General features: G+C 30.2%; 4 protein-coding genes across 4 annotated transcripts in view; 1 reads left to right on the forward strand and 3 right to left on the reverse strand.

Annotated features, from left to right (window-relative positions):
- Nucleotides 1–2,853: 2,853 nt before the first annotated feature.
- LOC114419247 (aquaporin NIP6-1-like) lies at nt 2,854–5,123 on the reverse strand (the record flags this gene model as incomplete). Its single annotated transcript, XM_028384884.1, has 5 exons — nt 4,878–5,123; nt 4,487–4,540; nt 4,177–4,395; nt 3,761–3,955; nt 2,854–2,895 (listed from the first exon to the last, which is right to left on the reverse strand). Coding segments are annotated over exons 2-5 (480 nt in total), but the record flags the coding sequence as incomplete, so codon positions are not given.
- A 5,495-nt stretch (nt 5,124–10,618) lies between these two features.
- Nucleotides 10,619–27,980, reverse strand: part of LOC114418073 (aquaporin NIP6-1-like) — a 37,355-nt gene continuing 19,993 nt past the window's right edge. Inside the window, exon 7 of the mRNA XM_028383221.1 lies at nt 10,619–10,750. Within this exon, the coding sequence (XP_028239022.1) occupies nt 10,662–10,750 (89 nt within the window). The 3' untranslated portion in view covers nt 10,619–10,661. The remainder of the gene's footprint in view (nt 10,751–27,980) is intronic.
- LOC114418074 (aquaporin NIP6-1-like) lies at nt 13,013–13,769 on the reverse strand. The gene is made up of 2 exons (XM_028383223.1): nt 13,656–13,769; nt 13,013–13,419 (listed from the first exon to the last, which is right to left on the reverse strand). The coding sequence occupies exons 1-2, from the start codon at nt 13,752–13,754 to the stop codon at nt 13,204–13,206; spliced, it is 315 nt and encodes a 104-aa protein (XP_028239024.1). The 5' UTR covers nt 13,755–13,769; the 3' UTR covers nt 13,013–13,203.
- LOC114418071 (putative pectinesterase/pectinesterase inhibitor 28) lies at nt 17,414–20,340 on the forward strand. The gene is made up of 3 exons (XM_028383219.1): nt 17,414–17,514; nt 17,962–18,983; nt 19,538–20,340. The coding sequence occupies exons 2-3, from the start codon at nt 17,975–17,977 to the stop codon at nt 20,275–20,277; spliced, it is 1,749 nt and encodes a 582-aa protein (XP_028239020.1). The 5' UTR covers nt 17,414–17,514; nt 17,962–17,974; the 3' UTR covers nt 20,278–20,340.

Raw genomic sequence — 27,980 nt, forward strand, 5'->3', positions numbered from 1 at the left:
GAACAACTTTAAATAATTTGAAACTAACAAAGTATGACTGCATTAAAATAATAATGTATACTAAAAATAATAAGATATAATTTTGGCCATAAAATCATGAAAACAATAACTGAGTATTGTATTTTTATAATATATAATATATAATTATATAAATATGAGTATTGTAATTTTATAACTATGGACAAAGATATGCACTATTTATCTATTGATTTTCACAAACAATAAATAATAGTGCGTATCTTTGTCCACAGTGAAGTTTTCTTCTGTGTACTTTGATTCCGGAGAAGATGAAAAAAAGAGATTTTAATTTGCTTTCTTGACTATTCTTTGTCCCTGTATGTTTGTATCCTATGAGTCATATGGATTGACAATTCATATGATTCATACGGGTCAACAATTGTATGAGTTTTAAAAAAATTCATACAGGTCACTAATCCGTATAACTTATACAGATCGTCAATCCATATGAATCATACGGATCACAACTCCTTTCACCCGTGTTACTGGATGTTCCAACAAAAATGTTGGGTGACCAAAACAACTACCTTTTTACTGGTTGGTACTTTTCCAGGGTCGCTAGCAACATGTGATGCAACTTGGACTGTTACTTTCTCCATCTCCAACTATTTCATGTAGGCTCTGGCTATTACACTTACGTATTCCTAAGTACACCCCTGTACCCCCCTATGCCTCTCAATTACCCTTTATACTCTTTTTCTTAAAAGCATATGTCCCTTTTGCTTCAGAAATGTATTTATGGAATTACACATTCATATTCTGGAAATGTATCTTCGAAACTATGATTCATAGTTCCAAAGATATACTTCTAGAATTGGTATATTTTTTTTTTAATAAAATATCATTTAAGAATTAAGATGATGATAAGAAATTAAAAAAATATAATAAAAAATTATCTTATATTCATGTTATTAGTCTTATTTTCATCTCATCATTAATGTTCTTTAAACCTTAATCATAAACTATTGTCACCGTATATTCATTATATAATATAATATTTTTATCATTATTTTAGAATATTTTATGTTTTTCCTTTATGTGACACTAAATTCCAACATACGTTCACCACTAACTTCATATAGTATACATCTTTATTACAAAGCAAGACTGTTGACGATGATTTTCTTTCTTTAAGTGTGTTCCTTCATTTTATAATCATAGTCTATGTCAATGATTCAGTGTCACGTGAAGTTAATGATGAACGTACCTTGAAACGCATTTTCACATGAAGTAAAACATAAATATTGTATAATAAAGATTAAAAAATAATATAATATAAAAAATATATGGTGAAAATAGTTTAAATTAAGATTTAAAGAATAATAAAGATAAGATAAAATAACATTTTAGATAAGATTTAAAGAACATTAATGATAGGATGAAAATAAAACTAATAAACATGGACATAAATACGTTTATAATCTTTTTTAGTTTCTTGTCAACCATCTTAATTCTTAGGTGATATTTTATTAAAAAAATATACATATCTTGAAGTATATCTCTAAAACTATGGAACTATGAATCATAGGGGTATACTTCTTTAAGAAGAAGACATAATAATTAATTGAGGTAAAAAAGGAAATAAGGGATGTACTTAAAAAATGAGGATGTAAATAGCAAGAACCTATCATTTTCATAATATTATTTTATCTTTAGGAAGGAAAAAAAAATTCTTGAAGTATAATTTTGCATTTTGAATTCATCATTTCATTTACGCGGCCTGTGCCTACTTTTCTTTGTCGTGAGCTTTCGTTGGTCAAAATTAAGCAGGGTGTGGTGTAACAATATTGTGTATTATAAAAATTAACTTCCATAGTGTTTTGAACTGAATAAATATTAGATCGTGAACATGGTTTTTTTTATTAGTGAACTGATATTATGACTTGTCTTTATTTATCTCTCTAATCTAGCTTGATATAGACTAACGTACTAGGATTAAAATACCCGTTAATCGCAATACTCTCTTCTAATAAAATTTTGCTTATGGGAAGAAAAGATAAATTATTAAATTAAGAAACCTTATTATTTAATTTTGAGTGAAGTGAAGATGAATGGAATAGGAAAAGTCCACAACAACAAGATGACAAAATGGAGGTAAAGATCCCATGCTGCTCGTTTTCTTTCTACTCATAATATTTAGTAAAAACAACAACAGCCACAGAAGATGCATGCATGGTACGTGCATGTGCAAAAATAACTCATACTTTACATTAAACAGATCGATATGTAATCTAATATATAGGTACGTGCAGCATGTGATGAAGAATTGCCGGGGATATGGTTAATCATATCATCACCTTCTGAAGCTCCCATTATGAGCAGAAGGTGCCTTTGTTGCTATCACTCTTCCTGCATAGTAGTGTTGCGATCAGGCAGCTTGAGCACAGTGTAGGCACCTGCCCCACATAGAGATCCAAGTATTGGAGCTGTGAGATAGATCCATATGCCCTTGTAGTTGTGTGCAGCAATTGCTGGACCCAGTGTTCTAGCCGGGTTCATTGAACTCCCAGTTGCTGCCCTTTAATTAGTAGTACATGATAATAATTAATTAGGGGACCATTTTTTTATAAATAAATAAAAAAGATTGGATTATGCCAAGAATAATTCAAATTATCGAAACAACTGCTAAACGTTTGCGTAATACTATATCATTTAACGACGTCATATCTTATGTTCCTAGTGATGCTTGTTGTAATATGTTTTATATTTTCTTTTATGGATAACCTTGCCCCCGAGCAATTAGCATATTTGAATAATAATTAAGATGGGACATATATATACCCCGCCATGAGTATGTTGATCATGACAGTGGCTCCCACCACGATTCCCGGCGAACAATCGCACCTGCACCATAATGATTCCCGGGAACTCTCGCACCTGCACCATAATATAACACGTCAAATTAAATCAACAGCATTATAATGATACGATTTAGCTGTTATCAATAATCTATATACTATAATATAACATATATATACTTACTAATTTGTTACATATATTAATGCACCTGTATTATTGCTATATATTGTTCAATTATTCATCATAACAATATGTTATGTTTCAAACAAACTATGTTTAATTTTTATGGGTTGCAATTAACGGCAAAGTTCCAAATCCCTTTTGTTGTTTAGCTCATAAACACACCAAACTGTATGTTCATGTTTAATATCGCAAATTAACGAACAAAAATATGCGGAGATTTATTTTCCATTAATAACCCTCGTCTTGGATACGTACCGCCCTCCTCTTGTCTGGGTAGGTAGACTCTTGCATATTTCATCAGCAATGAGAACCAATTTCTGGCTCAACTACGGAAACTTACTCCCTACGTGCATGCCTAAAATCTTTTAAAAATAATTTTATTTATAACTTGTTTTCTTTATGGTCTATTTTTGGTGCATGCACGAATATCATGAGCTTCGTGGATCTAGGTGGCAGGGCATGAGGGCCTCCTATGTATTGTCGTTGACTTGTGTCCTTTTAAAATTGAAATCATGTATTAATCGAACAAAACTTAATTATGATCTGATATGACACAAAAGCATATAAAAACCTAGAAATAGACCAAAACGTTTTTCAGAGTTTACAGTATCACTTATCTCCTTCAAATTAACACTTGTTTGACGTAATTAATTAAGCTTTGTCGATCTCAGAACATCCTTTTCACATACTTCAACTGATTCCGCTTAGTTACTTAATTATCAGATGAAGAAAGTAGTGGTTAGTAGAGTAAAATACTCACAACTCTTGTGCCGTCGGCCACTGCAGTGACAACGAACATAAGAGTAAAGCTGACCATGAACTCTGCAGCGAAAGCTTGCCCATATCCCACCGAAGGGACCGTCACTCCACCGCTCATGAATGGATGAAAAATTAACTTCAGAGCAAATGCAGCACTCACTGATGCCAAAACTTGTGCACCAATATACACAGGCACCTACAAATTAGTAATTCAGAAAAACCTTTAATATATAGTAATCAGAAAATAACAAATACTACAAAGCTTAATCAATTAGGTGCAGTTACTTAATCAACATTATCTGGATTTTTATTGAAAGACATTACCAGAAAGACCACCTACATATGTATGTCACTGTTATTTAATTTGTCCAAAAAAATGAAGGAAAATTAATTAATCAAGGCTTCATTTTGAATTACATTCTTCCACGGCATGTGCTCTATTACAGCAAAGGAGATGGTGACAGCGGGGTTGAGATGAGCTCCGGAGATGTGGCCTATGGAGCATATGATTATCATCACAGTAACTCCACTAATTACTGCACATCCCACCACTGATCCTTGCGACTTCTCTTTTTCAATTGCAGCGCCTATTGCCGCAGACATGAGAAGGAACGTGCCCAGAAACTCTGCTCCAACCTGGTTTAATTTAAAGTCAACTCAACAACATTAATTCACGCATATCATTTTGCTGGATAAAAAACTTAGCTTAGTGTAATTTTGAATATACCTTTCTTCCGAGACTAATGTCCATTTCTTTGTTGATCTCTAAATGGTAAGTAACCTGAAATCAAGTAAAGGGTTGATAGATAAGACAAGAAAAACTATATTAGACTAAACAGGTAAAGAGAGAAAAAGAGAAAAAAAGAGAGAAAGTTAATCCACAGCAATAATAGCAAACAGTCAAAGGGACGCAAAGTTATCATCAGCAGCTTCAGAGTTTTGATTGCCAATTTTCTTAGTTAATCCGCCGTTCACTGAGTTATTAACAAAATTTCTCGAAGTATCACAAACAATAGTCACCAAACCCCTAAATCAGACACAAGAACAACCACATTTGGCTAGCAAACAGATAAACCCTCGAACAATGCGTCTCTTAGCACATGAGAAGTTGAACTTACAGTTTGAGAGTGAAACGATCGGCGCAGTAAAAGTGAGAAATGAGAAAGGCAAGCACTAGTTGATTTGGGTGTGTGCGAGCGAGAGAAAAATGAGCAGCTGTGTCGACGCTGTACAGGTTTAACGGAAAGCCTATATATAGATGTTGAAAAAAATTATAAAAACAGGGCATGAGGGCCTCCTTCGTGTTTCATGCACGTTTATCATGAGCTTGGTGGGTGGCAGGGCATGAGGGCCTCCTTCGTGGTTCACGTTTATCATGAGCTTGGTGGATCTAGTGTAATAGCTTTCTTGATTTGGAGAAAGTGTATGAAAGTGGCATGAGCTGTGCTTTGCTAGTTTCTAGCATCAGCAGCTTTCATTTCCCTTTTGTTTCAAACAAACTATGTTTAATTTTTATGGGTTGCAATTAACCGGCAAGGTTCCAAATCCCTTCTGTTGTTTAGCTCATAAACACACCAAACTGTATGTTCATGTTTAATATCGCAAATTAACGAACAAAATTATGTGGAGATTTATTTTCCATTAATGAAGAAGGGTTCTCTAGCAATAGACCAGAAGATAGAGCATTCAATTTATGTCATGAATTATGCGATTTGAGTTCTGGAAATCACCCTGGAATCCGCCTTACTTTGATGCTGAAAATATAAAGAAAATAGGCCTCAGTGCCCGTTGCACCAGTGGGAATTTGATATGTATAGCACCTTTGATTGACTGATTGCACCCCAAGTAATAATAAATTAATAGAAAAAATATATTCCACCTTACTTTCATATCCAAATATTTATTTTAAACTTTATTATATTTTTAGTTCATTAAATTAAAAGGTATATGTCCTTCAAATAAAAATTTATATTTTTTTAGTTCCTTAAATTTATAATAAAATACTTTTTAAGTCTTTTCAAATTGAGTTTTTTTATAGTTTAGATACATAATTTGTGGAGTTTTTTTTTTAATAGAAGGACTAATCCAATATTTTGTAAAATTGATTGAATAAAAAATATAAATTTTAATCTGAAAACTTGGAAAAGAGACCTCAAAGGATTAAAAAATATATTAAAATTTGTATTTTAATACCAAAAGCAAATTATTGGAACAACTGCTAAACGTTTGCGTAATACTGTATTATTTAACGACTTCATATATTATGTTCCTAGTGATGCTTGTTGTAATATGTTTATAATTTCTTTTATGGATAACCTCGCCCGCGAGCAATTAGCATATTTGAATAACGATACGATTTATCTGTTATCAATAATCTATATACTATAATATAGCCTATATATACTTACTAATTTGTTACATATATTAATGCACCTGTGTTATTGCTATATATTGTTCAATTATTCATCATAACAATATGTTTTTTAAAATCTTTTTGATTAACTCACGCTTTTAAAAAAAAGTTAATTAATTACACTATCATTCTAAAATTATATTTTCCTTATCTCTTAATCTATTTCATTACTTTAGAAAGATAATAATTGAATAAAGATATACAATATAGGAAAAAAAATTAATATTCTAGAAATTAAAAAAAATTATAAAAAAACAAACAAATTTTTAAAAATAATTTTATTTATAACTTGTTTTCTTTAAATGAATGCTCCGTTTTCTTTATGGTCTATTCTTGGTTCATGCACGAATATCATGAGCTTCGTGGATCTAGGTGGCAGGGCATGAGGGCCTCCTCCTATGTATTGTCGTTTACTTGTGTCCTTTTAAAATTGAAATCATGTATTATTAATCGAACAAAACTTATCATCTGATATGACACAAAAGCATATAAAAACCTAGAAATAGACCAAAACGTTCTTCAGAGTTTACAGTATCACTTATCTCCTTCAAATTAACACTTGTTTGACGTAATTAATTAAGCTTTGTCGATCTCAGAACATCGTTTTCACATACTTCAACTGATTCCGCTTAGTTACTTAATTATCAGATGAAGAAAGTAGTGGCTAGTAGAGTAAAATACTCACAGTTCTTGTGCCGTTGGTCACTGCAGTGACAACGAACATAAGAATAAAGCTGACAATGAACTCATGTGATTAGTTTATTTTTTTAATTTGAAATTAAGATGTTAAAATATAGGAAATTAAGGTATTTTATAAAGTGGGGTTTGCTTGGTTTATATGCATTATATGATTAGTTTACACTGATGATGCTGGTTGCAGTATAGTGTAGTAGTGTGAGCATTATTGGATGAAGATAACATAATGCAAAAGACTGAGAAAGAAAGGTTGCAAGTTGGTGACCGATACTACTCTGTAATAGCTTTCTTGATTTGGAGAAAGTGTATGGAAATAGCATGGGTTGTGCTTGGTAGTTTCTAGCATCAGCAGCTTTCATTTCCCTTTTGTTTCAAACAAACTATGTTTAATTTTTATGGGTTGCAATTAACCGGCAAGGTTCCAAATCCCTTCTGTTGTTTAGCTCATAAACACACCAAACTGTATGTTCATGTTTAATATCGCAAATTAACGAACAAAAATATGCGGAGATTTATTTTCCATTAATGAAGAAGGGTTCTCTAGCAATAGACCAGAAGATAGAGCATTCAATTTATGTCATGAATTATGCGATTTGAGTTCTGAAAATCACCCTGGAATCCGCCTTACTTTGATGCTGAAAATATAAAGAAAATAGGCCTCAGTGCCCGTTGCACCAGTGGGGATTTGATATGTATAGCACCTTTGATTGACTGATTGCACCCCAAGTAATAATAAATTAATAGAAAAAGTATATTCCACCTTACTTTCATATCCAAATATTTATTTTAAACTTTATTATATTTTTAGTTCATTAAATTAAAAGGTATATTGCACCCCAAGTAATAATAACTTAATAGAAAAAATATATTCCACCTTACTTTCATATCCAAATATTTATTTTAAACTTTATTATATTTTTAGTTCATTAAATTAAAAGGTATATGTCCTTCAAATAAAAATTTATATTTTTTTAGTTCCTTAAATTTATAATAAAATACTTTTTTAGTCTTTTCAAATTGAGTTTTTTTATAGTTTAGATACATAATTTGTGGAGTTTTTTTTAATAGAAGGACTAATCAAACATTTTGTAAAATTGAGTGAATAAAAAATATAAATTTTTATCTGAAAACTTGAAAAAGATACCTCAAAGGATTAAAAAATATATTAAAATTTTTATTTTAATACCAAAAGCAAAATCCTTGTACTATGATTGCTAGTTCGTTATAAAATTAAAATATAAAACGGTATTACATTTGTATTACATTTGTATTTTAAAATAAAACGTGATCCCTAAGGATTTGATATTATTAATTGACAATTATTGTGTACTTTTGGTTTTTTCACGTTAATCCCAGTGATGAAGAATGAGATATACTCTAAGAAAAAGAGAATAGGTTGTAGAGAAAAGAAGAGAAGATTATATTTCTTCAAATAAATTTTTATATTTATAATTTTTTCCTCTTTTATAAAAGTTAACATTGCTTTTTTATCTCTTTTAAATGAGATATTTATATTTACTTGCGAAAAGTTTTGCTTAAAATCTCAAAGATCAATTATGAAAGATGACTGATTTAAAAAAAAAACATAAAAAATATTAAAGAGTTTAACTCAATTATTTAAGGGTGATACATATGCTATTGTAAACTCTAACATTATTTATGTTTGATTTGATAAAAACAAACATGAAAAAAAAATTATATTTATAGTATCGATCATGTTGTACTTAGACAAAGGTCTTTGGTGCCAAACTTTATCTTATGTTGCTGCATGGTGATATCTTTGTCAGCGCTGTATATTATGTCTTTTTGCGTAAGGTTCTTTCCCGCAATGTTTATACTCTAGATTTTTTTTAAGATACTACTTGGTTGGCACCTGTCTTACACTTTATCGCACATATTAAACAGTATTATTAAACTGCATCATAACACTGAACCTTTAATATTGAATATTAATAATAAATAATAAAAATATGACATGTAAAGGTGACAAGCAAAAACTAATATACTTGTAGCATTTCTATTCTTGCAAAATTATGTTGAAAGACTAATTAATTAAAATGATTTTATGGAAAATTTCACATGTTTAGTTAACCAAAATCAATTTTGGCATCTCTTGTCCAAACACATACTTACTCCTCTCTCAGGAAATAAATTAAATGCCTCAATTTCTTTTAAGCGAAACTGCTATTTATGATCACAAATGTATTGTTAAGTAGATAGCTAATTAGAATTAGGTGACATTGAATTTGACATGACACATGATGTTAGATAAGTTATTATAATGATAAAACTAGACTATTATATATTTTGTCATGTTACTTGTATCACATCTTCACATAAAGCATTGACATAAATCATTGAATGATTAATTTCTACTTTCTTTTAAGTACCAAGAAAAGTTTACAGTGATGTAATCCTGAAATGGTATGAGAAATGTGAGGTGTTCCTCGAAATTCTTATAACCTTTTCCTTTCTAGAGGGTTGGATCTAACCTCATTTTATTGTTGATTGTCACAACAGCTAACACAAAGTGTTGTACACAAACAAATGAGGCCACATGATTGGCTTGCATTGCCGAAACACATGTTGTGATACCTAGCTAACAAAGAATTCCTTTACATTTGATGGATAACTAATAACATAATAACTTTTGAGATTGTTAACTCTTTTGTTTGTGCTCACGTTGGTTTGGAATCAAATGCTTGACAAAAAAGTATAATGACAAGAAAAGGATAATAAAAATGGTTTAAGAGAAATGTGTTTAGTTTAAGAGGAATGAATAAATAAATAAAAATGGTTTATTCAATTAAAATAATTTATTTTCAAAATGTAAAGATCGATTATAAAAAATGTATAATCAATTTTTCACAAAAAGAACTGTATAAACAATTGTAGGACATGAAAATCAATTTTCAAGTTTTCAAAATCGATTTTCATATGAGTGTTTACTGTTGGAGGTATATAATTAAATTAAAGTATAATGGGATAATTAAGTACTAGCTTTCTCTTAAAATTATCTGTTTCTGTACTATTGTGTTTACTAAGTCTAATTTACCTATAAATCCATTTAGAAGATCTTCTTGCTTATATTTTCAGTATGAATCAATATAATAAAACTAATAAGAATTTAAGAATTTATCCATTTGCAACCTATCATATAACATGAGAACATCTAGTGATAACTCAAACATAACTACTTATTTTCACGACAATACAAATCACACCACCATGTACTTCAAGGAAGTGTAAATCTGAATATGACAGAAGAGATATAAGTAAACACGTGCCTATGACTCATTTGTAATCATATTGTTACATACTATAGCATGTCTAAGATCTAATGCGGAGTGGAGAAAGTTAGGCCAAAAGTAAAGACAAAGTAGCTTCAATAATGTTATTTCAAATGAGTTGATGAGACTGGCTTTTGGACAAGTCATAGCATATTTGATTTGAATTATGCCCAATTCTACGGTGATAATCAACTGTGGTTTGGATCTGTGCTGAATTTATTCATCATAGGATACAAATAAACAACAATAAGTTATATGCAAGAATTTCTATCTGGATTTGTTAATGATTTCCAATCAAACTATTATGTCAAGGACTAAAGGCTACCACTGCAAAAGCATTAAAAAATAAAAAAAAATTCTATGTTGCATACTTTTTCTAAAAGCAAATTCTGTCAGCCTTTTTTTTTTTTTCTCTAGAATGCGTTAGCAGTGTTTTTTTTTATTAAAACAACAACAACAGCCACAGAAGATGCATGCTTGATAAGTGCATGTGCAAAAATCACTCATTCTGGGTAAAGTCTTGCTATCACTCTTGCAGTGTTGCGATCACTCTTCCTGATGTGATCAGGCAGCTTGAGCACAGTGTAGGCACCTGCCCCACATAGAGATCTTGTAGTTGTGTGCAGCAATTGCTGGACCCAGTGTTCTAGCAGGGTTCATTGAACTCCCAGTTGCTGCCCTTTAATCAGTAGTACATGATAATAATTAATTAGGGGACCATTTTTTTATAAATAAATAAAAAAAAGATTGGATTATTCCAATAATAATCCAAATTATCGGAACAACTGCTTAACGTTTGCGTAATACTATATTATTTAACGACTTCATATATTATGTTCCTAGTGATGCTTGTTGTGATATGTTTATAATTTCTTTTATGGATAACCTGGCCCGCGAGCAATTAGCATATTTGAATAACGATACGATTTATCTGTTATCAATAATCTATATACTATAATATAGCATATATATACTTACTAATTTGTTACATATATTAATGCACCTGTGTTATTGCTATATATTGTTCAATTATTCATCATAACAATATGTTTTTTAAAATCTTTTTGATTAACTCACGTTTTTAAAAAAAAGTTAATTAATTACACTATCATTCTAAAATTATATTTTCCTTATCTCTTAATCTATTTCATTACTTTAGAAAGATAATAATTGAATAAAGATATACAATATAGGAAAAAAAATTAATATTCTAGAAATTAAAAAAAATTATAAAAAAACAAACAAATTTTTAAAAATAATTTTATTTATAACTTTTTTCTTTAAATGAATGCTCCGTTTTCTTTATGGTCTATTCTTGGTTCATGCACGAATATCATGAGCTTCGTGGATCTAGGTGGCAGGGCATGAGGGCCTCCTCCTATGTATTGTCGTTTACTTGTGTCCTTTTAAAATTGAAATCATGTATTATTAATCGAACAAAACTTATCATCTGATATGACACAAAAGCATATAAAAACCTAGAAATAGACCAAAACGTTCTTCAGAGTTTACAGTATCACTTATCTCCTTCAAATTAACACTTGTTTGACGTAATTAATTAAGCTTTGTCGATCTCAGAACATGGTTTTTACATACTTCAACTGATTCCGCTTAGTTACTTAATTATCAGATGAAGAAAGTAGTGGTTAGTAGAGTAAAATACTCAGTTCTTGTGCCGTTGGTCACTGCAGTGACAACGAACATAAGAATAAAGCTGACAATGAACTCATGTGATTAGTTTATTTTTTTAATTTGAAATTAAGATGTTAAAATATAAGAAATTAAGGTATCCTATGAAGTGGGATTTGGTTGGTTTATATGCATCATGTGATTAGTTTATACTGATGACTGATTGCAGTGTAGTGTAGTAGCGTGAACATTATTAGATGAAGATAGTGTAGTAGCATGAGTATTATTGGATGAAGATAACATAATGCAAAAGAGAGAGAAAGAAAAGTTGCAAGTTGGTGACTGGTGCTACTCTGGAATAGTTTTCTTCATTTGAAAAAAGTGTATGGAAGTGACATGGGTTGTGCTTTGCTAGTTTCTAGCATCAGCAGCTTTCATTTCCCTTTTGTTTCAAACAAACTATGTTTAATTTTTATGGGTTGCAATTAACCGGCAAGGTTCCAAATCCCTTCTGTTGTTTAGCTCATAAACACACCAAACTGTATGTTCATGTTTAATATCGCAAATTAACGAACAAAAATATGAGGAGTTTTATTTTCCATTAATGAAGAAGGGTTCTCTAGCAATAGACCAGAAGATAGAGCATTCAATTTATGTCATGAATTATGGGATTTGAGTTCTGGAAATCACCTGGAATCCGCCTTACTTTGATGCTGAAAATATAAAGAAAATAGGTTGCAGTGAGAACCATTTTTGGATTTTTTTTATTCAAGTGGTACGTACCGCCCTCCTCTTGTCTGGGTAGGTAGACTCTTGCATATTTCATCAGCAATGAGAACCAATTTCAGGCTCAACTACGGAAACTTACTCCCTACGTGCATGCCTAAAAAAAAGTTAATTAATTACATTATCATTCTAAAATTATATTTTCCTTATCTCTCAATCTATTTCATTACTTTAGAAAGATAATAATTGAATAAAGATATACAATATAGGAAAAAAATTATAAAAAAACAAACAAATTTTTAAAAATAATTTTATTTATAACTTGTTTTCTTTAAATGAATGCTCCGTTTTCTTTATGGTCTATTTTTGGTGCATGCACGAATATATCAGCTTCTTGGATCTAGGTGACAGGGCATGAGGGCCTCCTATATATTGTCGTTGACTTGTGTACTTTTAAAATGGAAATCATGTATTAATCGAACAAAACTTATCATCTGATATGACACAAAAGCATATAAAAACCTAGAAATAGACCAAAACGTTCTTCAGAGTTTACAGTATCACTTATCTCCTTCAAATTAACACTTGTTTGACGTAATTAAGTAAGCTTTGTCGGTCTCAGAACATCGTTTTCGCATACTTCAACTGATTCGGCTTAGTTACTTAATTATCAGATGAAGAAAGTAGTGGTTAGTAGAATAAAATACTCACAACTCTTGTGCGGGTGGCCACTACAGTGACAACGAACATAAGCATAAAGCTGACAATGAACTCTATAGCGAAAGCTTGCCCATATCCCATTGAAGGGACCGTCACTCCACCGCTCATGTACGGATGAAAAAGCGCCTTCAGAGCAAATGCAGCACTCACTGATGCCAAAACTTGTGCACCAATATACACAGGCACCTACAAATTAATAATTCAGAAAAACCTTTAATATATAGTAATCAATGCAAGAAAATAACAAATACTACAAAACTTAATTAATTAGGTGCAGTTACTTAATCAAAATTATCTGGATTTTTATTGAAAGACATTACCAGAAAGACCACCTACACATGTATGTTACTATACTGTTATTTAATTTGTCCAAAAAAATGAAGGGAAATTAATTAATAAATTAACACTTAATTTTGAATTACATTCTTTTCAGGGAAGTGCTTTAATGCAGCAAAGGAAATGGTGACAGTGGGGTTGAGATGAGTCTCAGAGATGTTTCCTGTGGAGAATATGATGATCATGACAACAAATCCACGTATCTTTACATTCTCAATTGCAGAAGAACTGATGAGTAGGTGGAAACTGATGAGTTAGGCACAAAGGAAAAGAAGAACTAACTTGTATGTGGAAGTGGAGTGTGACAATACAATATGGGATTTGTTAGTGGCCCATAATGGGTCAATCAATATGTTTTCCTCCTCTCTTAAGGGAAAAGATAAACACGAGTGGAAAAATACATGAATGGTTGAAACTGATGGCAGTTAGGTACAAAGAAAAGAAAAAAGAGGTAGCTGTTTACTTATGAGGACGTGTTTTGTGTGGGAAAATACACGGGTTTAGGAAATTGATGACAGTTAGGTACAAAGAAAAAGAGGAGGTAGTTATTTACTTGTACGTGGAAGTAGAGTGTGACAAATGCAATATGGGATTTGAAAAAGCGGCCCTTAACGTCAGATATCAATCATTATATGTACCATTCAATGTGCCTTCTGTTATTTTTTCTAATCCACAATATTGATCAACATATAAGTGAAAATGACTTACAAACCGTATGTATTATGGCTTTAGATTAGACGTGGTGTCAAGTTGATTCATGTAATTTTCTTGTGGCTCATCTATAGATATCTCAATGTTATTTTAATCATTGTATTCCCAAACAAAGGGCATCGAGACAAATGGTGCCCTCATGGAGGAACTTTGTTTATGAAGAATTTCAATGTTTTTCTTTTATTAGCGGATATAAATTTGCAACTTGTTTGAAATTTATTAATCAATCACTTTTAATAAAAGAAATGAAATGTAAATCTGAGTTTGAATTTGTGAGATTAGAGTGTTAGCTTTTCAATGTAAAAGAGATTAAATAATAATATGGTAAGACATGTTTTTGTTCTCTATAAAACTTCTGAAGTTTACTTTTAGTCTATTAAAAAAAATTGGTTTATTTTTCGTCCTTCTAATTATATAATGTATCATTTTTATCCCCTCAAGTATTATTTAAACCACTTTTCGTCTCTTTATAAAGTACTATCTAAGCCACATTAAAGATAAAAAGTGGTGCGTTTCAATATTAGAAAGACAAAAAAATGGACAAATTTTTAGAAGGACTAAAACCAAACATTAGAAATTTGTGAGATCAAAGGCATACTCTACAAAAAGATAAATCACAAAGTGGCAAGGGTCAAATAAAAAATATAAAACTTTTATTTCAGGTGAATTTTACCCATAGTTTACCTTCTATTTAAATGTTTGTGCTATTTAAATTTTTCTTTGAACCAAACTATATGGCTGTCGAAACAATTATGGTAATGCAATAGTTAAGAGTAGTTAGTTACATAATAATTAATTACAAGTCATCTGGTATGATTTATAAAATAATCATTATAAAAATCAATAAATTTATAATATAATATGAGGTTTATGATTGAGTAATAATGTAAAAAAAATTATTTTATCCGTATATATACTATTTACTCTATTTTGTGTTCATTTCTTTTATTTCTTTCTATTATTTTTAGGGTCTTATTTTTCTATTTTAAAATGTAAATAATAACTTTTCTTATTTATACTATATAGTATGAATATCCAAATAGTAGAACAGAGACTGTAATATATGTTTTATCTTATTTTATTTTATTTTCATTTTATTTCAACTTAAGTTCCACATATATGATTTATATTAACATGCATGCCATTAGTTTGAGTACTGAAACTAAATTCATATCGTTTAATTAAGATGTTAAATTTGAATCTTGTAAATAAATAAAAATTTGATTGAGAGAAGAAATTTTCCTTTTTTATATATAAAAGAAAAATTCTTACTAAAGTGATTTGATCTAAATTGTATTGTAAAACATATATGATTGAGAGAAAACTAGCTACATTTTGCAATAGAAATTAGGCATTTTAGAAAGTAAATATTTACATCAGTAACAGGGAAAAAAACTTCATGCCTATATTATTTATTAGATTCATTAGTTAGCTGGAGGAGTAGTTAAGTCACCCTCAACTTTATTCAAATTAATTTCCTATAGATCATTGGACTTGCAGTGTTAATGATCTGATTTGACGTCAACATAATTTAAATTGATCCGGTGCAGGTGATGATTTGGTCTGAATTGTATTATTATTCAATTGCGTTCTTTCCGAAAATAATTTCATAAACTTTTCATATCATTAAAATTGATGCACATTTGCTTTTTTATTCTAATTGCACATTTGGTTTATTCATACATGGTTAAGAAATTTCATTGTTAGGTGGTTAAGGGTAGTTAGTTACATAATTGGTCAAGTGATTAGGTTAAATGGATGGACAAGAGTGGAAGGAGATTTCATTCTCAATAGTTAGTATTAAGAAAACTGAGCATTATCTCAATTGTAGAATGGGAAACCCCTGGACGGAGTATTAACATCATATTTGCCGTGTTGTGATCTGAATCTATATGCATTTCTTCCTTAATACTTCCTAATTTATCTTTCCTTTCTTTTGTCACTTCACATAGAGGATGAAATTGATGATATCCAGAAGGTATAAATCTTGTAAATTACATGTACTTGATATTTGTTGTACCCAAATTTTTACATTTTTATTCTGTTCAATATTTTCAGGAAATTTCTGTTCTGTCCCAATGTCGATGTCCATACATTACTGAATATTATGGTTCCTATCTCAATCAAACTAAACTTTGGATAATAATGGAATACATGGCTGGTGGCTCAGTTGTTGATCTAGTAGGCAAAGGCTGCTCGTGACAGAAATTCAAATGCCTCAATTAACCGATGTAGAATGTAACTTCTCTAGTAGTGACACATTAATTAAACATATTTGTTTAAAAAGTAAATTACACTAATCGTTCCTAAAATTTTGTGAAATTACATAAATTTTCTCTACTTGTATGTACTCCTACACTAAACCCTTAATTTTATGAAAATATATATCAATACACCTTATACATTACATTAACCGCCCTTAATTGCTTGAAAAACATTACGCCATCCTCCCCTACAAGGGAGGTTTTTGTAAATATTAAAAATTGAGAAAAACTTTATGTACACCAAATCTCATGGAATGCTAATTAGTGTATTTTACTATAGTTTAAAATTATAGTTAAATATTTATGGAGTGTGTGCTAACTTGTCTTAAGGAATTTGTGTACAAACAAAACTTGTTCCTTAATTTTAAACTTTGGAGGTCATTTTCAAAGTGTACGCATATAAAAAAAGTATTAAAAAAATTATAGAAAGATAATAATTGTATATAATAAAATAGATTATATTAATTATTTCGTATTCAAAAAGAATTATTTGTTTGATCATTTTTTTATTGCTGACATTTAAGAGTGAATTAAAGTAAGAAAACTTTCAATTTGTAACCCGTGTTTAAGACTGGTGCATATTGTACTACCAACTATAGACCTGGTCTGATACCACATTTACTATTGGTAGAGCGTAAATCAAGGTTATAACTTAGTGGATTAGCATAAAATTGTCAAAAATAGGTCATATAAGCTAACCATATACACAATGTGGCCTTTACATTCCCTCTCTCCCTTTCTTATTTTAGAAAATATGATTTTTAACGTTTTAACAAACCACAAATTGCATTTGAATGATTCAATTGTATTAGCTGTTCAATACCATTTTTTGTATGCATAAATAACACTTTACATTGCATCCCTAAACTACAAAAACATATTCTTTGAGGGAATTTGACAAAAAAGTAGCCACTGCCCCAACGATCCCATTTCCCTTGACTTCTCTACGTGAAGCTCCTTGTTTTGCATAGTATGTGCATAAATTAATATACAAGTTAATTTGAGGAATACAATATATTTATATGTTATGTAAATGTGACTTTCTTATTATTAGATTTTGATCTTTAAAAAAATTAATTTTGTTTATTTCGATCTTCAACAAAATCATTATATTTCAAATAGTGTCTATAGTTACTTGATGATGATGTTAAATGCATTTAGTTATACCGTGTTACATGTCACATCAAAATGGTTGGTGGTGCGACATGAGTAGCTGCATGACATTTTATAACCAAGTGCATTATATGAAGTTTTTTTCAACAATTGTAGAGATAAAAACAAAAGAAAAAAGAATCAAAATCAAACAAGCCATGTTTAGAGTTTAAAAACATGCCCATTCTTAAATAGTGTATAGGAATATTATGGTCATATTACTTGTCACATTAACTAATTTTACAGTAATACTCATTAATGACAGGGAGGTAGTTGAAATGTCCGAGGGAAATGCAGGGAAAGGAAAGAAAATCGCCATCATTGGTGTCTCAACCTTATTGTTGGTGGCTATGGTTGTGGCGGTCACAATTGGGGTCAATCTCAATGAGAATGGTTCCAACAATGATATAGAGGACAACAAGAAAGATCATATTGCTTCTTCCATAAAAGCCGTCCAAACCCTTTGTCATCCCACAAATTATGAGAAAGAATGCGAGGAAAGCCTTATAGCTGGGGCTGGAAATACCACAGATCCAAAAGAACTTATCAAAATTTTCTTCAACATCACCATTACAAAAATTGGTGATAAACTCAAAGAAACTAATATTTTGCATGAGGTTGAGGAGGAACCCAGAGCCAAGATGGCACTTGACACTTGCAAGCAACTCATGGATCTTTCTATTGGGGAATTAACAAGGTCACTTGATGGAATAAATGAGTTTAACCTCATAAATGTTGACAAAATCCTCATGAATTTAAAAGTTTGGCTTAGTGGTGCGGTTACATACCAAGATACTTGCTTGGATGGGTTTGAGAACACCACTAGTGATGCTGGTAAAAAGATGAAGGATTTGTTGACGATAGGCATGCATATGAGCAGCAATGCCCTTGCCATTGTAACAGATTTGGCTGACACTGTTAACGATTGGAATATCACAAAATCATTTGGGCGTCGCCTCCTTCAAGATTCTGAGCTTCCGTCATGGGTTGATCAACATAGACTCCTTAATGAAAATGCAAGTCCATTAAAACGCAAGCCTAATGTTACTGTAGCCATAGATGGTAGTGGAGATTTCAAAAGCATCAATGAGGCATTGAAACAAGTGCCGGAGAAAAACCGAAAGCCATTTGTGATCTACATCAAGGAAGGCGTTTACCAAGAGTATGTTGAAGTTACAAAAAAAATGACCCATGTGGTGTTTATTGGTGAAGGGGGGAAAAAGACACGAATATCTGGTAACAAAAACTTCATAGATGGAACGAACACTTATAGAACTGCCACTGTCGGTATGTCTCTTTTCGTGATTATCAACTTAATTAACTTACTACTCCTATGCATTTGAGTAAAAAAAAAAACTTAATAACTTATCCAATAAATTTATTAAATGAAACCTTATTCATGACTCAGACTGTGAAGCTTACCAAAATGAGATTAAAAAAAACTAAATTTATTACTCATGTGCATTTGGGTAAAAAAAACATAATTAAAAACTTATTCAATAAATTTATTAAATGAAACCTTATTCTTGAGTCAAACTTTGAAGCTTACTAAAATGAGATTAAAAAAACTAAATTTGATAAGTTTCTCCATAAAACTCTTAAGTTTATAAAAATATCATATGTCATGTTCTTCAACTTGAATAAACTCTTTGAAAAGTCCTTTCCTTACTTAACATTTTAAGGTCCATAGTTTTTATTTGAAAACACCTTTAACCCGCCCCAAAATGAATAAATTAATAAAAGATACATTTACAAAATTTAAAAAATAAAAATATAAACCATTTTCAATTCAAGGGAAATTTTTCATTCGAATAAATAAATTAACTACTTTACGCATGCAGCTATTCAAGGAGATCACTTTGTGGCCATCAATATGGGGTTTGAGAATTCTGCTGGACCTCATAAGCATCAAGCGGTGGCATTGAGAGTCCAAGCAGACAAGTCCATCTTTTACAATTGCTCAATGGATGGGTATCAAGACACACTTTATGCACACACCATGCGTCAATTCTATAGAGATTGCACCATTTCAGGTACCATCGACTTTGTGTTCGGTAATGCACTAGCTGTTTTTCAAAATTGCACTTTCGTGGTCCGAAAGCCAATGGAGAACCAACAATGCATTGTGACTGCACAAGGTAGAAAAGAGATACAACAACCATCTGGAATAGTAATCCAAGGGGGATCCATTGTGTCTGACCCTGAGTTCTACTCTGTGAGATTTGAGAACAAGGCTTACCTAGCTCGTCCATGGAAGAATTACTCTAGGACCATTATCATGGACACGTACATTGATGATTTGATTGACGCTGATGGGTATTTGCCATGGCAAGGACTAGAGGGTCCTTCTGGTATGGATACTTGCTTCTATGCCGAGTACCACAACATTGGCCCTGGTTCAGACAAATCCAAGCGTGTGAAATGGGCTGGGATTTGGAACCTCAATTCAAAAGCAGCACGTTGGTTCTCACCATCTAAGTTTTTTCATGGAACTGATTGGATTGAGGTTACTGGAATTCCTTACTTTCCTGGCGTGCCGAAACACCATAGGCACAAAAAGACAATACTTAATTGGCAATAAAAGTAATGAGTTGCGAAAGCAAGCAATATAAATTAATTAAAAAGTAATGATTGTGCTTCTTTATTCTTTAATTATTTTTATTTCATTACTTAACTTTAGAGTTAGCTACATTTTTTTATCTCAAGGAATTGAAATCAATGTAACACAATTCCTCTCTTGATAACTTTTTGTTTAGTGGATAATAAATGGGTCTTCTATATATTCTTAATTACATTTGCATCTAATTTGATTTTTACGTAAGTAAAGTGATTTGTTGCTATGTACTTTTAATTGTTACATTGTTGGCCTTTTCTTTTTCACCTTCATTTATCAAAATAAAATTATGATGAAGCATTTACATATTGGTGAATTTAATCAACACGACTACTTAAATTTAACTCATTGAATGTGCTGTTTAAGTTTTATTAATCTTGTCACAAGTCTTTATTGTATTCTATATAGATAAAAAAATAAGTAAAAAAAATGACATGGATAAAAAATAATATTTCAAACAAATAATTAATGAGATTTTATTATAAATGAAGTATATCCGTATCAAAGCCACTAGATTTGAACCTTAGTGTGATCATTGTACATAAAAAAAAAAATATCAATGTGTCATATTATTTTATGACAACATTGTTTGTGCAAGCTACATTATTATTAAGAAATTATATATATATATATATATATATATATATATATATATATATATATATATATATATATATATATAGGTTTCAAGGACATTAAGCTTAAGCTTACCTACATCTATAAAACATTTTCCTCTTGACTTGTCCATCAATACAATTTAAATTTTTATTAATTTAACCAATAAAAAAATACATTAAAAAGGTATTTCTAGCACTACTCTTAAATACAATGACAAGGAAAGAAACCAAGTTACTCAAGTTGTTATTCGCTAGGTAGGTAATATTACATCCCATTTAGAAGAGAAATTTTAGCTAAGATATTGTTAATACTATTATTAACTGAAATTTTTTAGAAATTATAAAATTATTTAATTTTTGTTAAATTACAATTTTTCTTACCTTCATTTTCCAAATTCATGATTTTGGTCCTCCTGATTTTTAATTTTAAAATTTGATCTTCCAAATTTTGTAAATTTATAATTTTGGTCATCCTTATAGAATATTAAACTAATAATTATGATTAACAGATTTATTAAATTAACTATAAATTAAATAAAAATTATTAATCATTAAAAAATTTTAACAAATGATTATTAACTCTAATGTGATATTGTTGCTAGTGGATTCCTATGTGATGATAGAGGTGAAATAAGTATACACCGTGTTGTGAAGGATCAAGGTTAATAATTTTTATTAAAATTTTAATAATTAATGGGTTTTAATTAATTTATAATTAAATTAATAACAGTTTAATCAAAATTATTTATTAATAATCTACCTGTGGAACCAAAATCATCAATTTATAAAAATAAAAAAACTAAATGTTATAATTAAAAATCAAGATGACCAAAAGCATAGATTTAAAAAATAGAAGAAGAACAAAAATTATAATTTAACCTTTAATTTTTATTATTTATTTAATAAATCTCATTATTGATTTTTAAACTTTTAATGAATTTAAAATAGAAGGACTAAAACTCTCTCTTATTTAAGTTTTAAAATTTAAAATTATAAAAATAAGAAAATAAATAATTTTTAAAAATTTCTTTCCTTTCCTGCTTAATTAAATAAAGCATTTAATTAAAATCTCTTTTCTCTCTTCGATTTAGATCGCTCACATTCCTTCCTGAAATCATTGTTTCGGTTTTATTTCTTCTTAATATGAATTAGTAACCATGCGGCCAAAACCTCATAAATTATATCATTCACCAAGAAACTCAATATATTTTATTTGGATTTTCAAGATAATTTTCTCTTGTTTGAAACGGTAAAAATTTAAAGAAAGAAAACTCAACACAAATCTCACCTCTAAATGTTTTCCAGCCCCCCACCATGCCAAAATATCCTGGCAGGCAGTGGCTAGGGGCATATTTTGAGGAAAATAGTTTATCGTGCTGGTTTCACCTCCTCTCAAAAGATAACTACATAAAATACAAGTTTTCTATAAGAATGGTTTAGTGAGAGAATTTAAGGATAAAGGGTGAAGGAGAAAAGAAGAAGAGATTGTAATGGTAAATCTCTTATCAACATTTTTAACAAAAACTAACAAATGAACATCTGTTCATAAAAAAATCATAAACTACACTTGTCTCTTGTATTCTTTCTTATTATTAAAAGGCTGAGATGAAGGCTGAGATGTACTCTAAGAGATAGAAAGAGAACATAGTGTAGAGAAAAGATGAGAAAATTATATACGAGTTATTATTCTTTCTTGAAATAAATTTATATTTATAATTTTTCCTGTTTCATAAAAGTGAGCATTACTTCTTTATCTCTTTTAAATGATATATTTATGTTTGACTGTGAAATGTCTTGCTTAAACCATCAAAGATCAAATATGAAAGATGATCAATTTGAAAGGAAAAAAACATGAAAAATATTAAAAAATTTAACTGAATAACTTAAGATGATACATAAATTATTGTGAACTCTCACATTATCTATCTTAGATTTTTAAAAAACAAACCTGAAAAAACTATATTTTAAAAAATTCAAAGGGATACAAGTCAAGAAAAATGATATTACTAAGATATAGCATTAGAATTATGAAATTTTAAGTATTACATTACAATTTAATTCGTATGTATTGCTAACCAAATTAACCTCAAATGTCATGCACCTAACCAAATTAACCTTCTATAAATCTATGTACAAACATAATTTTTCACTTATCACCTCTCGACCATATTCTAACAGCACCTAACCTTCGAAATCCACATATTTTGACTCTTTCAACGTCACCTTCTCCATTTGATTATTCAAATTTACCATATCAATAACAACTCAACTCCCCTTCCCACCTCAATTTTCATATTCCATCTAATGCAAAATCAATCATAATTTTGTGTCAAAGATATAAGGTGAATTGAATGATTAAAGAAAAACTAAAGAGAAAAAAGTCACAAATTTAATCTCTTTTATTAACAGTAGTAACAATAAATATTTATATTTAAAAAAAACATAGTTTTGTCTGGAAAATGCCTAGTGATGAACTGATGATGCACTCAAGTACTAAATTGACATACATCATTTCCTCTCCACGATTGACACGTTGGTTTTCCACTCCAAGGAAAAAAAGACTTTAATGTAATTAGATTATATATCTCTCCTTAAGTTGTAACAACAGTTACAACATTTCCATGGTTCCACCTATTTCTTGAGGTGTGTGGATTATCTCCTGCCATCTTGCCTCTCCAGCAAGAAAAACCAAGCGAGGAGAGGACATAGAATAGAAAAGAGAGAGATAAGTTGAAAGATAAAAGAAAAAATAGAAAAGGAAGAGAAAGATAGAGATATTGAAGAAGGTCGGAGAGGATCTGAATATTTACTCAAGCTAAGCTTGTAGTATCTAATAGCATTATTGTTTGTATTTTAAAAAATTCAGGATATTTTTTTCATAAATTAATAACTAATCCTTTGAAGTATTGAAATGATTTAAAAGACACACCGTCTCTTATAGATTTTTTTTTTTTACTCGTAATAGATATCAAGAATGACAAGGCTTAATCAAATTTGTTTGATAAATAAAAATGAGAGACACAAGAACAACTCTAAATAATTTGAAACTAACAAATTATAACTGTATTAAAATAATAAAATGTATACTAAAAATAATAAGATATAATTTTGGCAATAAAATAATGAAAACAATAATTGAGTATTGTATTTTTTATAATATGTAATTATATAAATATGAGTATTGTAATTTTATAACTATGGACAAAGATACGCACTATTTATCTATTGATTTTTACAAACAATAGATAAATAGTGCGTACCTTTGTTCATAGTGAAGCTTCTCTTTTGTGTACTTTGATTCTTGGAAAGATGAGAAAAAGAAGATTTTAATTTGCTTTCTTGACTATTTTTTGTCCCTCTACGTTTGTGATTCGTATTGACAATTCATATGATTCATATGGATCAACAATTCATATGAGTTTAAAAAAAATTCATAAAGATCATCAATCCGTATGAGTTATATGGATCGCCAATCCATATGAATCACCAATCCCTTTCACCTATGTTGCTGGGTGTTCCAGCAAAAATGTTGGGTGGCCAAAACAACTACCTTTTTATTGGTTGGTACTTTTCGAGGGTCGCTAGCAACATGTGATGCAACTTGGGCTGTTACTATTTGCATCTCTAACTATTTCATGTAGGCTCTGGCTATTACACCTACGTATTCCCTAAGTACACCCATGTACCCCCCCTTTACCTCTCAATTACCCTTTATACTCTTTTTCTTAAAAGCATATACCCCTTTTGCTTTCAGAAATGTATTTATGGAATTACACATTCATATTCTGGAAATGTATCTCCGAAACTATGGTTCATAGTTCCAAAGATATACTTCTAGAATTGGTATATATTTTTTTAATAAAATATCATTTAAGAATTAAGATTATTGATAAGAAATTAAAAAAATATGATAAATATTTATCTTATATTCATGTTTATTAGTCTTATTTTCATCTCATCATTAATGTTCTTTAAACCTTAATCATAAACTATTGTCACCGTATATTCATTATATAATATAGCATTTTTATCATTATTTTAGAATATTTTATGTTTTCCTTTATGTGACACTGAATTCCAACATACGTTCATCACTAATGTCCATTTTGCTAGATAAGGAACTTAGCTCAATACAATTTTGAATATACCTTTTTTCAAGAATAATGTTCATTTCTTTTTCTATTGATCTCTAAGTAGTTAGTAACTTAGAAACCAAGTAAAGGGTTGATAGATAAGACAAGAAAAACTATATTAGACTAAATAGGGAAAGAGAGAAAAAGAGAAAAAAAAAGAGAAAGATATCCTTGAGATTGATGTTAAGATTGTTTTGTCTTTGATTTGGTTTGGTTTAGGGTGAGGATGCAAAGAGTGAAGATCTATTATATAGGAGGGGTGTGAGTGATTGAAACTGATGAGTTAGGCACAAAGGAAAAGAAGAACTAACTTGTACGTGGAAGTGGAGTGTGACAATGCAACATGGGATTTGTTAGGGCCCATAGTGGGTCAATTAATATGTTTTCCTCCTCTCTTAAGGGAAAAGATAGACACATGAGTGGGAAAATACATGAGTGGTTGAAACTGATGGCAGTTAGGTACAAAGGAAAAAAAGAGGTAGTTGTTTACTTGTACGAGGACGTGTTCGGTGTGTGGGAAAATACACGGGTTTGGGAAACTGATGATAGTTAGGTACAAAGAAAAAGAAGAGGTAACTGTTTAACTGTATGTGGAAGTGGAGTGTGACAAATGCAATATGGGATTTGAGAAAGAGGCCCTTAACGTTAGACATCAATCATTATATGTACCATTCAATGTGTCTTCTGTTATTTTTTCTATTCCGTTTCTTCTTGGCCATCGTTTTTCTCTGTGCATTACTGCACTGTAAGATGCATTTGTCTCAGCCATCATCAGGGATGAATTGAAATTATGAGCAATGCATGTTGTTTGTTATATAATATATATGTAATGGAACACATGACTTTCTGCATATTGCATGGTTGCAAGACACTGTGGATGTTGATCGAGCCTTGAATATGGCAGTTAGGTACACGGTTAGCATGCATTGCCGAAACACATGTTGTCATATCTAGCTAGCAAAGAATTCCTTTACATTTGATGGATAATTAATAACTTTTGAGATTGTTTAACTCTTTTGTTTGTGCTCACGTTGGTTTGGATTCAAATGCTTGACAAAAAAAGATAATGACAAGAAAAGGATAATCAAAATGGTTTAAGAGAAATATGTTTAGTTTAAGAGGAATGAATAAATAAATAAAAATGATTTATTCAATTAAAATAATTTATTTTCAAAATATATAGATCGATTGTCAAAATGTATAATCAATTATTCAAAAAAAAAATTGATAATCAATTGTAGGACATGAAAATCAATTTTCAAGTTTTCAAAATCGATTTTCATAGAGTGTTTACTGATATGGTTGGAGGTATATAATTAAATTAAAGTATAATGGGATAATTAAGTATTAGGTTTCTCTTAAAATTATCTCTTTTGTTCTATTGTGTTTACTAAGCCTAATTTAACTAAAAATCCCTTTAGAAGATCTTCTTGCTTATTTATTCAGTATGAATCAATTTAATAAAAGTAATAAGGACTCAAGAATTATCCGTTTGCAACCCATCATATAACATGAGAACATCTAGCCATAACTCAAACATCACCACTTATTTCCACTACCACACAAATCACACCATCATGTGCTTCAAGGAAGTGTAAAAATGAATATGACAGAAGAGATATAAGTAAGCATGTGCCTATGGCTCATTTGTAGTCGTATTGCTACATACTATTAGCATGTCTAAGATCTAATGGGGAGTGGAGAAAGTTACGCCAAAAGTAGAGGCAAAGTAGCTTCAATAATGTTATTTCAATGGGTCAAGGAGGCTGGCTTTTGGACAAGTCATAGCATATTTGATTTGAATTATGGCCAATTCTACAGTGATAATCAACTGTGGTTGGGATCTGTGCTGAATTTATTCATTATCATAGGATACAAATAAACAACAATAAGTTGTATGCAAGAATTTCTCATTTGGATTTGTTAATGATTTCCAATCAAACTAATATGTAAAAAGGACTAAAGGCTACCACTTCAAAAGCATTAAAAACTAAATTTTGTTTATGTTGCATCCTTTTTCTAAAAGCAAATTCTTTCAGCTTTTTTTTTCTAGAATGCGTTAGCAGTGTTTTTTTTTTTAATAAATAAGAGATTCATAAATCTATGACGTACTTTGTCCAGCTACCTATCTATTACCCTATATGAATCTTGGCAAAGTCTGACTAAATTCTATTCAGTCCTACCTAGCCCATGCAACAGATGTTGTTAGTTTGATTTGCGTTCTCATAGGAGAAGCCTGACAGCCTAATGTAACATGTTTGGATTAGGCCTATGAATATTATGCAGCACCATTGGAGTAAAAACTTGCCGAGTGCAAAAAACTAGTTCAGTGGCTAAAGAGAAGTGTTTTATAAGTGGACTAACATTCACAAGTGCTTGGATTATGAAGATCTCGAGTTACTATAGTTGTTCCTTGCTGGCTAGGTCATATCACATTTAGAACAAGAGAGATGCTATAACATATTTTCTAACTCTCCTTATTCCTTACACTTGTTGGAAATTATAAAATTATGTAAATTGTTAACTCATTGGCAAGTGCACCAATTTATCACAAATAGTAAAGTTAAAATGGAAGTACGAGCATCAAATCCACAAGGACTTTATTTGTATTTAAATTGATGCAAACCTAATTTACAAGTAAGAGATAAGGAATTTAAAATAAAAGATAATTAAAGAGAGTTAAAAGATAAGATAAATATTTAAATTAAAAGATGATAAATATAGAAGATAAAAATGATGATAATATGTTCAAATTCTTAAAGATAAATTCAAAATTTAAAATATGTTGGGGCCAAGCATGCCTAATCCTTGATGGTGTTTCTCTATTTAATGTTATTCGATTTTCACCCATATCTATTAAGATACTGAACACTGTGATCCCTCATGATGAAGAGCTTAATTTATCTATTCTCTCTCAAAT

The sequence above is a fragment of the Glycine soja genome, chromosome 7 (genome assembly GCF_004193775.1).
Source record: "Glycine soja cultivar W05 chromosome 7, ASM419377v2, whole genome shotgun sequence".
Taxonomy (NCBI): Eukaryota; Viridiplantae; Streptophyta; class Magnoliopsida; order Fabales; family Fabaceae; genus Glycine; species Glycine soja.

Bases quoted from the DNA above. Each gene is read 5' to 3' on its own strand.
- LOC114418071 (XM_028383219.1), top strand. From the start codon at position 17,975: ATGTCCGAGGGAAATGCAGGGAAAGGAAAGAAAATCGCCATCATTGGT. The intron at 18,984-19,537 runs GTATGTCTCTTT...TTACGCATGCAG, and splicing joins TTATAGAACTGCCACTGTCG to CTATTCAAGGAGATCACTTT.
- LOC114418074 (XM_028383223.1), bottom strand. From the start codon at position 13,754: ATGATCATCATATTCTCCACAGGAAACATCTCTGAGACTCATCTCAAC. The intron at 13,420-13,655 runs GTAATTCAAAAT...ATTAATTTGTAG, and splicing joins AGCACTTCCCTGAAAAGAAT to GTGCCTGTGTATATTGGTGC.